General features: G+C 36.8%; 1 protein-coding gene across 1 annotated transcript in view; it reads left to right on the plus strand.

The window, feature by feature from the left end:
• The window catches only part of LOC107557186 (rap guanine nucleotide exchange factor 1-like), a 34,163-nt gene extending 21,373 nt beyond the window's left edge, over positions 1-12,790 (plus strand). Inside the window, exons 11-26 of the mRNA XM_016240510.1 lie at positions 1,097-1,303; positions 2,819-2,983; positions 5,358-5,450; positions 7,262-7,338; positions 7,454-7,559; positions 8,097-8,172; positions 8,803-8,887; positions 8,985-9,077; positions 9,414-9,599; positions 9,681-9,765; positions 9,851-9,945; positions 10,990-11,068; positions 11,157-11,258; positions 11,333-11,430; positions 11,534-11,662; positions 11,867-12,790. Of these exons, the coding sequence (XP_016095996.1) occupies positions 1,097-1,303; positions 2,819-2,983; positions 5,358-5,450; positions 7,262-7,338; positions 7,454-7,559; positions 8,097-8,172; positions 8,803-8,887; positions 8,985-9,077; positions 9,414-9,599; positions 9,681-9,765; positions 9,851-9,945; positions 10,990-11,068; positions 11,157-11,258; positions 11,333-11,430; positions 11,534-11,662; positions 11,867-12,017 (1,827 nt within the window). The 3' untranslated portion in view covers positions 12,018-12,790. The remainder of the gene's footprint in view (positions 1-1,096; positions 1,304-2,818; positions 2,984-5,357; positions 5,451-7,261; positions 7,339-7,453; positions 7,560-8,096; positions 8,173-8,802; positions 8,888-8,984; positions 9,078-9,413; positions 9,600-9,680; positions 9,766-9,850; positions 9,946-10,989; positions 11,069-11,156; positions 11,259-11,332; positions 11,431-11,533; positions 11,663-11,866) is intronic.
• Positions 12,791-16,240: the final 3,450 nt, after the last annotated feature.

Consider the following 16,240-nt stretch of genomic DNA (forward strand, 5'->3'; position numbering starts at 1 on the left):
TTTTTTTTTTTTGTGGGAAATTTTCATTTCATGCCAACTTTAAAGCAGCATTTAATCTTTGAGTGCTGTGACCAAACAGGTAGTTCGAGCCCTGGCTTTTTTGTTTGTCTTCAGAATAAGCTGTTTGCACAGTTCACTAAATTCCTTGTGTAATCTATGCGAGGAATGACGCAGTATGGCAAAGCCAGTTTTTCACGAGTTTTTCTCTGTAAAGCCCCTCAGTGTCGGGTAGGGGATAGGATACAGTGATGTCATCTTCAATGTGAGGTCAGATGGCATAATGCCTTTGTTGGAGAGATCTCTTAGTGAATACAGTTCAAGGCCTCACCCAAGCCAGCAGGAAATGAGCTCTTGCTGAAAGACTCTTGTTTGGAGGGAGGGATGATTGAATCATGTCGTAATTCACACATGAGCGGTGTGGCTTGATAGAAGAGTTTATGTGAGGCCACACAGAGGATGCTGAGCTGTTTTTCTCTTTTATATTTTATTAACTCTATTTATTACAGAGCATTACAGACATGTTCAATTTATGTTTGAGCCTTTTGGTAATCTTCATATTCCAAAAAAATCTAGGATATAAACCTAATATTTATTTATTTGTTTATTTGTTTATTATAATTTTTTTTTTATATAAATACAGGTGAACTGTTATTCATATCTTTAACATATCACATAGGAATGTGTTGAATTAACTATCTATCTATCTAATTAAAAATTAATGTAAAATACTGTTGACATTACAAATAACAATTATTTCTAGAAAACTTAGATTAATACATGCATATGTCATCTGTTTTATACAGATTCATCCTAGTTAGCAGATTATTGAATCTTGAGATTATTGAATATTGAGCGTCAATATTAATTTGCATACTGCTTACAAATGGGATTATGACCAAATTCTGCTTGATTTCACAAATAAACAGAATAAAATGCTGAATGACTATGAATGATTCATGTAGTAAACTGTGCCTTCACACCCTCTTACAGTCTCTTAGTCTCATTTTGGCATCATAACCTTTACCTTCTTTATGCATGTTTTATGCAGTTTTTAGCACCTTGTGTCTTGATTTAACCTATTTACTTTTTGCCTCGTTTACCCACAGTACTGAAGTACATGCAGTTTATGGAGGACTATTCTGAGCCACTGCCTTCCGTTTTCTACCAGACACCACAGAGTGAAAGCATTTACGAGCAGCGCAATAGGAAGCGTTTTCAGGAAGTGTACGGTCTCAGCGACTCCTTCAGCAGCAGTGATGAGACCCTCCCTCCGCCAGCACTGCCACCCAAACAGAGACAACTGGTGAGAGCTAGATCACTGCCGTCAGTGCTGCGCCCACACACGCTGTGCACACTTTGAGTCTGTCTCATTCTCACCCTCCCTAGACGTTGATGCAATGTTTTTCTTCCTACTGAGAGTCACCATTAATCATAATGGTAGCAGTATTATATTTTTCCGTAGAGTCAGATTATTGCTTGTAGAAAAGCATTCATTCTGTGTTGGTCTTACTGAAGTTCAAGTGTTGCCTTGGGCGATCAGTGTCGTATTATGCCAGTAAAAGTACGTCTTCATCTTACATCATCTATTTCTCATTGTGTGGTGTGTGTGAACGTGTCTGATGTTTATTCAGCTAATGCCTATGAGAAACAGCTCAAATAAGAGTAAAATGTAGTATCATCCTTTAAATCTTGTGCTATTCCTGGCTGTGTGTAGCGCCTGCAGCTCTGCATATCCTTTTGTGGCATCTCAAGCGACTGAAGTTTATTTTTAACAAGGTTCTTGGTTATTTTTATGACACTTTTTAGAACAGACTTGTTTTGTTTTATGATCCTCTAATGCAGTTTTACAAATGTACCATCCTTTTATAACATATAAATGATGAAATGCATATAGGACCCAGAGGGAAATCTGAAAACTTGCAAACAGGCATGAGAAAAAGGCATTTGAAGACACTGTATCTAATTTGACATGCAAAGAAGAAATTTACATAGAAGACTTGAAGGCACAATGCAAGGGTGAGAAATATAGTCTGTTATATTGTACTGATAAGGTTAAAAGTGGGCACCAAGGGAGAAAAAAAATATATATATATATATATATATAAAATGTATTTATTTTAATTAATGGGGTTTATTTTATATATGGGGTCGAATTTTTTTGACTATAAACTGAAAACAGCATCTTAATTAGATTTTTTTGTTTCAATGCTTTGTACTGTTCTTACTTTTGCCCTCATTCTTGTCTTGCTAACCCATCTAACTCATTTCATTTGACTTGAGTGAGTTTTCACTGTTTTCTCTCTCAGTCCGTGTGACTGAGCAGAAGGATTCACTGAGATGTGTTGCTTAGTTTTGAGCTTAGGTAAAAAGTTAACCATATGTGCTAGGAGCTATACTACGCACAAGTTTAGCCATTCATTTGTGCTTTTAGTTTTAGTAATTTCCTGTTTTTGTTCCCACACTCTGACTAGCAAGCACAAGCAGGCAAAAAATAGAAACCTTTGTCTCCCAATATTTTACACAATTCTTTCACATAATGTTCTTTCATGCTTCACAGTAGACTTTCGACTGAATAGACGTCATATTTAACTGGACACAAATAAAAATAGCATTCAAATAGGGCTTTTAAGGCCTAAGGTCACATCTGATTTTCACAAACTATGATTAAAAATGTTTTATTTGTGTCACGTTTAATATGCCGTCTGCTCTGACTAAGGTCAATTTCTTCATTCAGCTTGCATCTGCTCAATAATCTATACTGTGCATGAATCTCTGGCCTTTTTTCTCTTCCTTCCTCCACTCTTCTCTTCCCTCCTAGGCTTCCTCACACTCTGCATCTCCTTCCTCCTCCTCTTCCTCCTCTCTGTCGGGTCAGCTGCAGCAGTGTGCGTCCGGGCCTGGCCCTGGTGAGACAGAAAGCGCTCTCAGCCTTTCTGCATCTAACTCCTGTCTGAACCACCAGGGCTCCCTGCCTGTCCCTACGGTGAGTCTCGCTTGCCTTTTGCTGGCCTCTAACCCGTTAACCCATCTTTTTGAACTAATAAAGCCTTTCATATCTTCTTTAAAGCCTAATTTAACAGCAGTGCCTGCAAAGTGTTGACAGTTTAGGTGAGTTTAGGTTTTAGGAACCAGTTGTAAAGTTTTAGAGGATTAGTTCACCTAAAAATGAAAATATGCTGAAAATTTAAGGCCATCCAAGATGTAGATGAGCTTGTTTCTTCACCGAACAGATTTGGAGAAATTTAGCATTACATCACTCACCAATGGATCCTCTGCAGTGAATGGGTGCCGTCAGAATGAGAGTCCAAACAGCTGACAGAAACATCACAATCCTTGTGTATTGTTGTGATGGTTTTACCTGCTGTTTAGACTCTCATTCTGACGGCACCCATTCACTGCAGAGGAGCCTTTGGTGAGCAAGTGATGTAATGCAAATTTTCTCCAAACCTGTTCTGATGAAGAAACAAACTCATCTACATCTTGGATGGCCTGAGGGTGATAACATTTTCAGCAAATTTTCAATTTTGGATGAACTTTAATACTATGATGCAGCCTTTTAAACACTGCAGTTATGATTCTGAAGTTTTTCAATTTGTCTCCACATGCTGTGAAGTAGCACAAACATGCAAACACCGCTGATTGTCTAATTATTGACTCTGTGTAGGTGTGTGTGCCAGCGGCTACAAAAGGAAACATGTTCATAATAGTTCACATGAATCACAGGTGCTGTAGCCTGTAGGCAGCGAATAGTTCACAACCTCAATTAACGGAGGCACTGCCTTGTTAGGGTTCAGTGATTTATTTTATTATTATTCTTTCCTGTACATGCCTCTAGTCTTCAGTGGCAGAGATCTAAAGGGTCAAAAGCATGTACCATACAGGGGTCCTGCAACTGTGACCTGCTGAAAAGCTCAGGTTAAACATGCATCATCCTGCTGGGACTCGTCGGGCTCCCCACTGTTAGGTGACTGAGCTGCCTGTTATGATGTTATGTCTGCTGAGCTGTATCCTCTGACTAAGTCTACTGAATCACAGGGAACTCTTTTCAATACCTCTTATTGGGAAACCGACTATATAGGTGATCTGTCTCGGGGTTGGTAGCTGGTACTTTGTGTCCCATTTCTTTATATTAGATGTATGTATGTATGTATATATATATGAAGTGGCAATGATTCAGTTGATCAGCTGTGGGATTTAATGTCTGTATTTATTTAATATATAGTAGTAGTTTTTTTATTTTAGACTTTTTGTTGTTTTTGTTTTATTATTCTTTAAATTATAATAATAGATTATTATTGTTATTATTTTCTTTAATTAACTTATTTTTATTATTTTAATTATAATTTGATAATAAAATAAATAATATTACATAGAATAGTCATGCTCAATACATTTTCACTCATTACACAAAATGCAATAATAATAATAATAAACTTATTTTATTTATTCATATAGCTTTTTTCATACAAGAAATGCAGCTCATAGTTCCACAGTTCCATGACTAGATTAAAGATGAAACCCACAATAGATGCGAAGATTAAACCAATAATAATAAAAGAAGATGAAATGAGTCTGCATAAAATGCATAACAAAAGATGGGAATTAAAAAATAAGCAATAATAAAAGAAAGCATAATACATTGCTTTAGAAAAGTCATTTCTAGTTAAAAGCAAAAGTAAAAAGATGTGTTTTTTACCTTTTGTTTTATACATAAAAACCTTGAGAAAATAGTTAACTCTATTACGTTAGTCTACACTGTAAGCACACGGCTTGTTGCGACTGCTCACATTATAATCAGTGAAGCTGTCAGCTCAAGAGTTTGACGTCAATACACTTATAATGTAGATGGATATGTTGATTAGAATGGGAGCAATATAGATTTATTACATGATAAATGATGCTTGCTTCCATATTTAGAGACTTTGTTAAGCTAATAAACAATATTATTAGGTGGAGGAATTGTTTATTGTCATAGTTATGTATAAATGTAATCATGTATTGAACATTTGATGTCTTTTATCATATTTCTTTTCCTGCAGTTGAGCAGTGAGTCACCTGAGGCCTTGCATTACATTGATTTTACCACAGTGTTTTAGGCAGCCCACTTTAATGCAATCCAGCTTCCTGTAGTAAAATCACTCGAATGCACAACATCGTGACAAGTTTCCAGAGGCTGGTCGTGCTTTATCTTGCTTTGCTACCAAGTGTCCTTTGATTTCAGGCCCACCGAAGCAATAGATTCCCTCTGCCAAGTTTAGTACAGCTGTTCTTCATCTTTGTAGGCATCAGCTCCGAACCACACCTTTACTCTGACGCCTGTCAATGCTTGTGCTGTCCTCCCTCTTGTGTTCCTGTAGAGCGAAAGTGCTAATGATGAAGGTGGGGAGGGTGAATACGTCAATCTGTATTCATCCAACCAAGCCAATGGAGATGTGATTCTCTCCAATGGAGTAAGTAACAGGATGTCAGCGTTTGCAGCCGACGTGCCGGTGCCCTCACATGCTGCGCTTGTGCTGTGTGTGACTGTAATGCTTGGCTTTGCATCATGAGACTGGACAATTCCAAATTTTATTTAACACCTGCCGTCAAGACATACTTTATGCAGCAGTACTGCATGAAGTGTCCAAAAGCGACAAACAATAAATCTCTTGCATGCTAATTTGAGCTTTTGTCGTGACCGGCTGTGACTGTCAGTATTGTTGCATAAGAAATTTTGCCGTGCCATGCTGGGTGGCCCTGCCCACAGTAAGATTTCATTGGCTCCTGCTCTATATTGCTGGAAATTAAACGTCTAGTATGTATTATGTGACTTTGTGCAGGATTTTGCATGCAGCAAAACAAGAGACCCGTAGAGTTTCAGTGACTTTGTGTTGATTGTTGTAATTGTTGATTTGATGATTGTGTGCTTTAAAAAAAAAAAAAAAAAAAAATGCAGTTGCAGCGATAATTATTAAAACCCCTGAACAGATCATCAGATTCATCCAAATGAAGGTCATCTGCGTGTTTACAGACAGCTGTGCTATAGTGTTACACAGTCATGTCAACATTACATTTCAGCAAAATTTCATTTGACATTGTCTTTAAAATATGGCGATTGAGGATATGTAAACATTCACGCCATCAAGCTATTCACACCAAATTTTCAACATTCTGCGAATGAAGTGAAAAGGAATTGAATGAATTGTATACAAAAAATGTAAAAGAAAAAACAAGATTTGGTGAAACAATGAATGATTGCAGTGCAATATTTTGGTGTATATGTGTATGTAATTGTATACAGTGTCTATGCATATTTATTATGTATAGACAAAAAGTCACATAAGTATATTTTCCCCAGTGATGCTTTGTGTTTGATTATAAATTAACAGCTTAGCGCAAATGATTTATCTAACCTCATGTTTGATAATTATTGATAATCATTTCATGATGCATGCCATGGGTATTAAGGCACTTTCTGTAAAGCTGATATATATAAACTACAATTTAAATGTATGGGGTCAGTAATTAAAAAAAATAATAAAATAAACACTTTCATTTAGCAAGGATGCGTTAAATTGATCAAAAGTGACATTAAAAACCTTTGCGTTTCAGAACATTTCTATTTCAAATAAATATTTTCCTTTTGACTTTTCTATTTATCCAATAACCCTGAAAAAATGTATCACGATTTCCTCTGAAATATTAAGCAACACAGAATAAGAAATAATAACAATAATAATAAGAAATGTTTATTGAGCACCAAATCATATTAGAATGATTTCTAAAGGATCATGTGACACTTAAGATTAGAGTAATGATTGCTGAAAATTCAGCTTTACCTTCACAGGAATAAATTACTTTTTTTTTTTTTTATGTATTCAAATAGAAAACAGTTATTTTAAAATATGTTATTTCGCAATATTACTCTTTTTACTGAATTCTTTGATCAAATAAATCCAGCCTTGGTGAGCATAAGAGACTTTAAAAAATCTTTCTGGCCCCAAACTTTTAACAGTAGTGTATATAGTTATTCAGTGCTAGTGACTTTACTGTATTGTAATGTGTTATCAATATGCCCCAATCCTGTGTTGAATGTTTTGTGAAATGCAGAACTAACACCTTGTGCTGTTTCCTGTATTTTTACATCTTATTAAAATGTAAAATCCAGCTGTCCTGTTCCTGTGAAGCATTTTGCCAGTGACGTCTCATTTTTAACCCCATTCTTCTCAGGGTGGAGTGATGGTCCTGATAGTCCTTAAATATTTTTTTCTGTCTTTGCCAGGACTCTTCTTGTGGTGCTGAGGACTCACTCCAGGACTCGGCTTCAGAACACAGCAAAGATCCGGCCGACAGAGAAGGGTAACATTCATTGCTTTAAAGAAATACTTTGGGATATGGCATTTTTTTTCTCCCACCAGCAAATGGATTTTCTTTCATGTTTTGTATTTTTGATAACCTACTATCTCATTCACAGCTGGAAGCAGAAGTGTGTGGATTCAGAGTTGACCTCAGAAGAGGTGGATGAGCTCTACGTGATGGACCATGACGAGATCATGTCTCATTTAACACTAAAGCAAGAGGTAAAACAGAAATGGCAATCTTTAATTTTAGAAGTTTATGTCTTGATTTGCATTGGTTGCAATGATAGTCAGAGTGCTAGTGTGCTCTCTGATGCCCTCTGCCTGTGAATTCAAGCCTCTGCAGTGCGTCTGTGGTGAACCTCAGTATTGAAGTACTTGTGAAATACTGCTGTTCACACTGCAAGGTCAGACCTACTGCAGAGAGCATCTCCCCTGTATGAATACATAAGAGAGTTAATAAGTGGAGCACTTGTACTCTACAGTAAGACAGGAAATATGACTCTAGTGAGCAGGCATGCTGCTTCCTGTTCCATTTTGCTTTTGAAAACAAGTCTTGAACATCCTGACATCTCTGCATGTGTTGGGGTTCAGTTGACCCTAAATATACAGGGCTTCCTTAAGACCAACTGGTTGTTCAACTAGTAGATTTTGAAAATATTATTTTGCACATCCCTCTAAGAAGTTATATTTAGGAGCTGATTACATGAAAAGCTCTAATTTGCCAAAAACCGCATAATCCTAATCTGTGTTTCTCAGAACGATGACGGCCCTGACGTCAGAGCTGGATCAGGTGATATTTTATTGGTCCACGCCACCGAAACAGATCGCAAAGGTAAGAATAATCCCTTCTAATCTGAAGGAGTCCATTAATTTGTGTTAAATATTTATTTATTTAATAACACGTGCATCAAACAAACTCAAAAGGTAGCTTTTCAACTACCGTTCAAAAGTTTGAGGTCAGTAAAACAATTTTTTAAAGAAATTATTACTTTATTAAAATGATCAAATGTGACAGTAAAGACTTCTGCATTGTTAAAAAAAAGGCTGCTTCATACAAATGCTGTTATTTTGAAAAAAGTTCTATTTATCAAAGAAATGTATCATGGTTTCCACAAAAATATTAAGCGACACAATTTAATGTTTTCAACACTGATGATGATGATAAGAAATGTTTGATGAGCAGCAAATCAGCATATTAGAATGATTTCTGAAGGATCATGTGACACTGAAGACTAGAGTAATGATGCTGAAAATTCAGCTTTGCATCACAGGAATAAATTACATTTGAAAATATTTGAAAATAGAACACAGTTATTTTAAAATGTAAATAATATTTGACAATATTACTGCTTTAAATTTAGTTTTGAACGGTGGTGTAATTTATTTATTAACCTATTTATTGTTCTTAAATCTTAACCTATAATTATGATTAAATTAATGTATCTTATGTTCTCTTTTGTAGATCGAGTTTTATACTGTGAAGCTTTTTTGACCACATACCGAACGTTTCTAGCCCCAGAGGACCTCATTAAAAAGCTCCGCTATAGATATCCTTTCTGATGGTGCAGGAGGGAACTTTACATATCTTTTCATTACTAACCTTTGTACACTCCAAGCTTCTTTTTCACCCTTAACTCTGAACACATATACCAGATTTTCTCTCAGCTCTGACATTATCAAACAACGAGCTAGTAAAAACACCTTCTTCGTGCTGGTGCGTGTCGTGGATGAGCTTTGGTGAGCTGGAACGCAATCAGATATCAAATGCACACTTTACAAAGGGATATACATATATACACACACACACACAGCACACACATATATATATATATATATATATAAATCCAGTGAAATTACATTAAATTACTTGGATCTTTTTGCGCAAATTGTTAAAGGGGTTTTCCTTGATGATATGCTGTGTTATGCCACATACATACAAGGTTGGAATACCCTAATATTAGATGATTACAGCTTGAGTTCTGATGCAGTTATTCCACACTATTTACTCATAGGCCCATGTTATGTCACAAAAAAAAACTACATAAATGTAAACCCTTATTTGTGTGTCAACAGTTTGGTGGAGCTGACAGAAGACATCCTGAAGCAGCTCATGGAGCTTGTGTTCAATCTGTTGTGTAATGGTGAGCTCACCCTGGCCCGGGTTCTGCGCAAGAACATCCTGGATAAAGTCCAGCAGAAGAAGTTGCTGCAGTACACTAATTCCCTCAAAACGCTGGCTGCACGAGGTGTGGCCGCCAGGTAATGCTCACCTAGATCATCTTTCTTTTAAAAATTGTTAGTTTAGAGTGAATTGAACTGATTTTGAGTGTTTGTTAACAGGCCTGGCACTCTGCATGACTTCCGTAGTCATGAGATCGCAGACCAGCTGACTCTCCTCGATGCAGAGCTGTTTTATAAGATAGAGGTATGGCTTCTCTAATGTCATTCATCAAGCTTCCTACCTTTAAAGTTTCAGGGTTTTCCAACACCTTTTTCCTGTCTGTCTGCAGATCCCAGAGGTGTTACTTTGGGCAAAGGAACAGAATGAGGAAAAGAGCCCCAATCTGACCCAGTTCACAGAGCACTTCAACAACATGTCATACTGGTATGATGCTCTGATTCTCAAGCTGCTGTAAAACTTTTAGCGTTTAAGAAAAGAAACGTCAGGTGCCACTGCACAGCCAGAAAAACTAGTCTTATGGAACCAGACTTTTGGCTTGCAGCATAAAGTCTGGTCCATATTACAGCTATCCATATTATTATTCTGCAAAACCTTCACACTTAAGGCTTGTGCACACCAGGACGATTATCGTGCACGATTATCGCCGACGCTTAACGCCTCGTGACTAAACAAAGGGCGTCAATGTGAGTGTGCACAAAGCCCCAGGCGTAAAAGCGTCGTTTAAAAAAAAAAAAACGCCTCAGGCTCGTTTTTTTGGTTTGACGCGTCAGAAATGTCATTGGTCGGCGCTTTTGTTCACGTGCCTGGAGCTGCTGAAGTTACAGTGAAACACGACTTGGTGGCGCTCAAGCACAAAACGGTCTTGCCTAGCACACAATGATACCTAACAACAAAGAGGAAGTTAGTAGACGAAGACGATGCATCGAGGCAAGATGAACGTAGAGCTGCTGGTCTCATTGGTGTCTGAACACAAAGGGCTTTATGACAAACACGACAGCGACTACAAAAATCTCAATAAGAGGGAGTTGTTATGGAGAAGAATTGCAGATAAAATAGGATTCGATGTGTACCGGGGTTTTCTGTTTTTCATTAAGCGCCATCTAATGTCAGGGAGGGAATTTGCACGTTCACTCGGCTCATCGCCAGCGAAAATCGCTTGGGTATGAAAACAAAGACGCGTCGAAAAACGCTGGCGATAAGCGCGTGCGATAATCGTCCTGGTGTGCACGAGGCTTTAGACACTGGTGACCAATTAATTTTTAGAAACCCAAATATACAAAATTGTCACAGGACTATTTAAAAACAAGTGAAGGCAATTAAAAGTGGTGAAAATTAAATGGTGACAACTTACCTAAATGATACACAATTTCTTTAAGCATTCATATACATTTGAGCCCAAAATTTCGGGTTTATAGACATGTTAATAAGTATACAGTACATTATATATTTTTTATTCTTTGTTTTAAGGGTTCGGTCCTTAATAATCCAGCAAGAGAAAGCCCAGGATCGGGAAAAACTACTTCTAAAGTTTATCAAAATTATGAAGGTACAAACTATTGTACCTTGATTCGAATGGTTTATTTGCTTAATTTATTTAAAATAAAAAAACTTGAACCTGTGTCTCTGTAATTTAGCACTTAAGAAAACTCAATAACTTCAACTCCTACTTGGCAATATTATCAGCGTTGGATTCAGCGCCTATCAGAAGACTGGAATGGCAGAAGCAAACGTCAGAGGTAAATCACATACCCTATCTCTATATTATTTTAGTGCTCAGTCGATCGTCACGTAACTGATGTTATCTTCACAGGGTTTGGAGGAATATTGCACTTTAATTGACAGTTCCTCCTCCTTCCGGGCGTACAGAGCAGCTTTGGCGGATGTGGAGCCTCCATGTATACCGTATCTGTAAGAACAGATGTTAAGCATTAAAAAGCACATTTTGTATTGCGTGTCAAATGTCATATTTCGTCTATAACTGCTCTTTCCCCTATTTTGCCACAAAATACAGAGGCCTCATTCTCCAGGACTTAACTTTTGTGCATCTTGGGAATCCTGACCTCATCAATAGAAAGATAAACTTTTCCAAACGCTGGCAGCAGTTCAATATCCTGGACACTATGAGGCGCTTCCAGCAAGTGTGAGTACTTCGACACTTCCATAATCAAGTGAAAACAAATTACTTGGGACTTGATTTTATGAAGTAGAATTGTATTGGATTGTGAAAACTTGCCTAGAGAACTATTGCCTAGAGATGTCTTTTTAATAGATGTCTCTTCACATTTGATATTTTTTCAGCTTCAAATTAAGCGTTTTGCATGACTTCTACTTTTCTTTCTTTCAGGCACTATGACCTCAAACACAACGACGACATTGTCTCTTTCTTCAACGACTTCAGTGACCATCTAGCTGAGGAGGCATTGTGGGAGCTCTCTTTGAAGATCAAACCTCGCAACATCACTCGCCGGAAAACAGAACGAGAGGAAAGGACGTAGCTCGCTCTGCTAGAACAACAAACTGCTTTTAAAAGCCACTCTCCTCTGACGTTGCAAGACACAGCGATCACAAATGACTGTAATGGCAGCTACGAGACTGGAAACTGTATTTCTGTTACGGTTTACGGAATCTTTTTTTAGCAAAAAAAAAAAAGGGCGATTAGATTTTATTTTGTAATTGCACTGCATCTGAACCTGTGTGTAAATTTGAAGTGGAACAGTGGCAAGCACAAAGACAGAAAGCATGACTCTGATATGTGAGATTACATGGTTTGAGATCGTAACCTGGGATTTACGGTGATATTCCGGGACCGTCTCGCCATCTGGATGTTTGCGGTGCAATGTGGAATAACAACTGCGACTCCAACTGCAAACTGATACCATGATGCCTCAGTGGGCACTTTGGATGTTGAAGTTCCTTGAAGACTGATATTTTTATTTATTTATTTTGTATGTAACAAATGCACATAAAGACTCTTTGGGTTTAGGGGGATTGCTGTAAACTTAGCTGCTGGATTGAACAGCTTGAAGCGTGTATGATAATAGGTCATTATGAGGACACACAGTCACTGTTATTAATAGCACTATCAGGATTTTGTTGCTTATTCTGCCAGATTAACACAGTATTAGGGTTAATTCAAAAGGCACTTTTCTGGATTTGAGTTTCAAATTTTGTTACTAAAATTCTTTAAACACGAGTGCCAATTTTAATGTGCACTAAGTTCTAGTAACTATGGAAACCTGTTTCCCCCATTAGAAAAAAAAAAGACAGTTGTGAATTTTTCTCACAATTTGGACTTTCTCACAGTTCTGAGAAAAAAGTCAGAATTGCAAGATAAACTCAGAATTCAGATTTTTTTTTTTTCTAGAAATTCTTAGTTTATATCTCACAAGTTTAATTTTTCGGTGGTGGAAACAGGCTTTAATAATGATCTACATTTTCATATTTCTGTTTGTATTGAATTCATGCTTATTTCCGAAATTTTAGGCTTGTTTAAAATCAGTTGTCTTCCAATTACAGTTAATTGCTAATAATCAGGGAAACTCATTGTTTTGTTAATAATGCATGATATTTATTTGTGTATTTATGTGCGTAGATTAACAATATGCTTTTCTAAGATCATCCGCATCATTTGCAAAGGATGGTTTGTCTTCACCGGTGTGGTTTTTGCTAGAAAGATTTTAGGAGTTGTGTTGCAACTCTTTTTCTGGTGCTTTTCAATAATTTGCCCAACAGCAAGGCACAAATAACCACATTTCTGTAGATCTCCCAGAGCCATCGCAGTGATCAAAGACCTACTATCAGGAGCTTGAAGCTGTTCATAAAGTGGCGTCAGTGTGATTAATTTGATATAATGCAGTTTTCCTTTTGTTTTTTAAAAGGATTTTACATGGACATTTGCAGAGAGATTTACTCTGTTGTTGTGAGATGTGATCAAATGTGCACTTGATTGTGGGAAACCGATTCAAAACTGTTGGGTAACAGTTTGAAGTGGACATGCATATGAGCCTGAACCCCTGCAACGACGCTTACAACGGGATCCTTTTCTTACCTGCAAATTGGACTGAAGTCGATTTCAAAATTCCAAAGATCCCAGACCATATATCACCAGTTTGAACATGATGATTCAGTTGCATATAACATACAACTGACATGTACCTTTGTACACGTAACCCAGTGAAACCTGGTAAAATAATATACATATCAACAATGTGATTGTTTTGTGTGTGTGTGTGTGTGTGTGTGTATGGGATCCATTTGTTCTGGTTTGGGGACAAAGAATTCAAGAAAAGCTGTGACAGTCATTAAAATCTGTGTGTGAATAATTAAATGTATATCTAAGGGTATATAAAAGGATGTATTTAAGTCATTTGAAGAACAAAATTGTTTCGATTTACCGAAGTCCTAAGAGCCCATGGATTATAATTTTTTTTTCTTGTTTTGTGATAACGACTTAATTATCTCGTGATCTCGTCATAACAAAAGTTGTTTTCTCATAATCACAACTTAATTATCTCGTTATATCGACATAACGAAAGTTGTTTTCTCGTTATCACGACTTAATATTTTCTCGTGATCTTGACATAGCGAAAGTTGTTTTCTCGTTATCACGACTTAATATTTTCTCATGATCTCGACATAACGAAAGTTGTTTTCTCGTTATCACGACTTAATATTTTCTCGTGATCTTGACATAACAAAAGTTGTTTTCTCGTTATCACGACTTAATATTTTCTCATGATCTCGACATAACGAAAGTTGTTTTCTCGTTATCACGATTTAATATTTTCTCATGATATTGACATAACGAAAGTAGTTTTCTCGTTATCACGATTTAATATTTTCTCGTTATATCGACATAACGAAAGTTGTTTTCTCGTTATCACGACTTAATATTTTCTCATATCGACATAAAAGTTGTTTTCTCATTATCACGACTTAATATTTTCTCGTTATATCGACATAACGAAACTTGTTTTCTCGTTATCACGACTTAATATTTTCTCATTATATAGACATAACGAAAGTAGTATTCTCGTGATCACGACTTAATTATCTCGTGATATCGACATAACGAAAGTTGTTTTCTCGTTATCACGACTTAATTGTCTTGTTATATCGACATAACGAAAGTTGTTTTCTCGTTATCACGATTTAATATTTTCTCATTATATCGACATAACGAAAGTTGTTTTCTCATTATCACGACTTAATTATCTCATTATATCGACATAACGAAAGTAGTTTTCTCGTTATCACGACTTAATATTTTCTCGTGATCTCTTACCACGACTTAATTATCTCATTATATCGACATAACGAAAGTTGTTTTCTCGTTATCACGACTTAATATTTTCTCATTATATCGACGTAACGAAAGTTGTTTTCTCATTATCACGATTTAATTATCTCATTATATCGACATAACGAAAGTAGTTTTCTCGTTATCACGACTTAATATTTTCTCGTGATCTCTTACAAAACTGTGCCAACAGGTGGCACTATAGACCTGAATATAACTGATGGGGTGTTGTATACTGTATATCCACTTTACTGTACATGTTTGGGACAGAATAAGGACATTCTTCATGATCACTATGATTTGTGCAGTATTGTTCATTACTGACATTACTTGAGTTTTGCATCGTGTGTGCGCGAGCAAGAGAGAGAGAGAAAGAGAGAGAGACAGGGTCACATCACAGTGGAGTCAGCTGTCTTAACCGTGGCCTGTGTAATGAGGCTCTGCTCCCCTTTCGGGCTCTGTCTTTACATTTATTTTGAAAGATGAAGCTCGCGATTATGGTAAGAGGCGTTACATTTCCGACGAGTGCTTGCGGTGTTCGGCCAATCACAATGCACTGGGTCAGCTGGCCAATCAGAGCAGACTGCGCTTGTCGGAAGGAGGGTCTTTGTAGAAAACGAAGCGTTTGAGAGAGGCGGGGCATAGAGGACCTACAATAATGTACAGTATTTGAAAAATAATGTGTTTTTTGAACATTAAAGCATGTAAACATATTCTGTTACACCAAATACACAACATAATGATCTTTAAAAAAGCATCATATGACCCCTTTGAAACAATTGTAATTACAATCAACATTTTCTCAAAAATTTCTTGTAAAATATTATAGAGTTGCAAAGAGTTAGAAAACATTTTGAGGTAGGAGTCCAAGGCAAGTTTTCTCTCTCTCTCTCTCTCTCTCTCTCTCTCTATATATATATATATATATATACTAATCTTTTCTACACTCAGTTGTCAATAAAATAAATTAATCACTATTAATATCATTACTTCCTTTCAGTATTTAGAAAGCAGACTTAAAGGGGTCATATGATGCTGCTAAAAAGAACATTATTTTGTGTATTTGGTGTAATGAACTGTGTTTATGTGGTTTAAAGTAAAAAAAAACACATTATTTTCCACATAATGTACATTATTGTTTCTCCTCTATGCCCCGCCTTTCTGAAACACGTTGATTTTTACAAAGCTCATTGTTCTGAAAAGCGAGGTGTGCTCTGATTGGCCAGCTATCCAGTGCGTTGTGATTGGCCGAATACCTCAAGCGTGAGACGGAAATGTTACGCCCCTCACCATACTGTGATGCCGTGTCCGGAGCGACGAGACAAAAACATTAAAACCCATTACAAACGCATTATGCAAATTTTCCCATATAGTGACGTAGATATGTGGGGGCGTGTTAGAATGAGCCGTTTTAGGGGG

The sequence above is a fragment of the Sinocyclocheilus grahami genome, unplaced genomic scaffold, assembly GCF_001515645.1.
Source record: "Sinocyclocheilus grahami isolate Dianchi unplaced genomic scaffold, SAMN03320097.WGS_v1.1 scaffold592.1, whole genome shotgun sequence".
Taxonomy (NCBI): domain Eukaryota; kingdom Metazoa; phylum Chordata; class Actinopteri; order Cypriniformes; family Cyprinidae; genus Sinocyclocheilus; species Sinocyclocheilus grahami.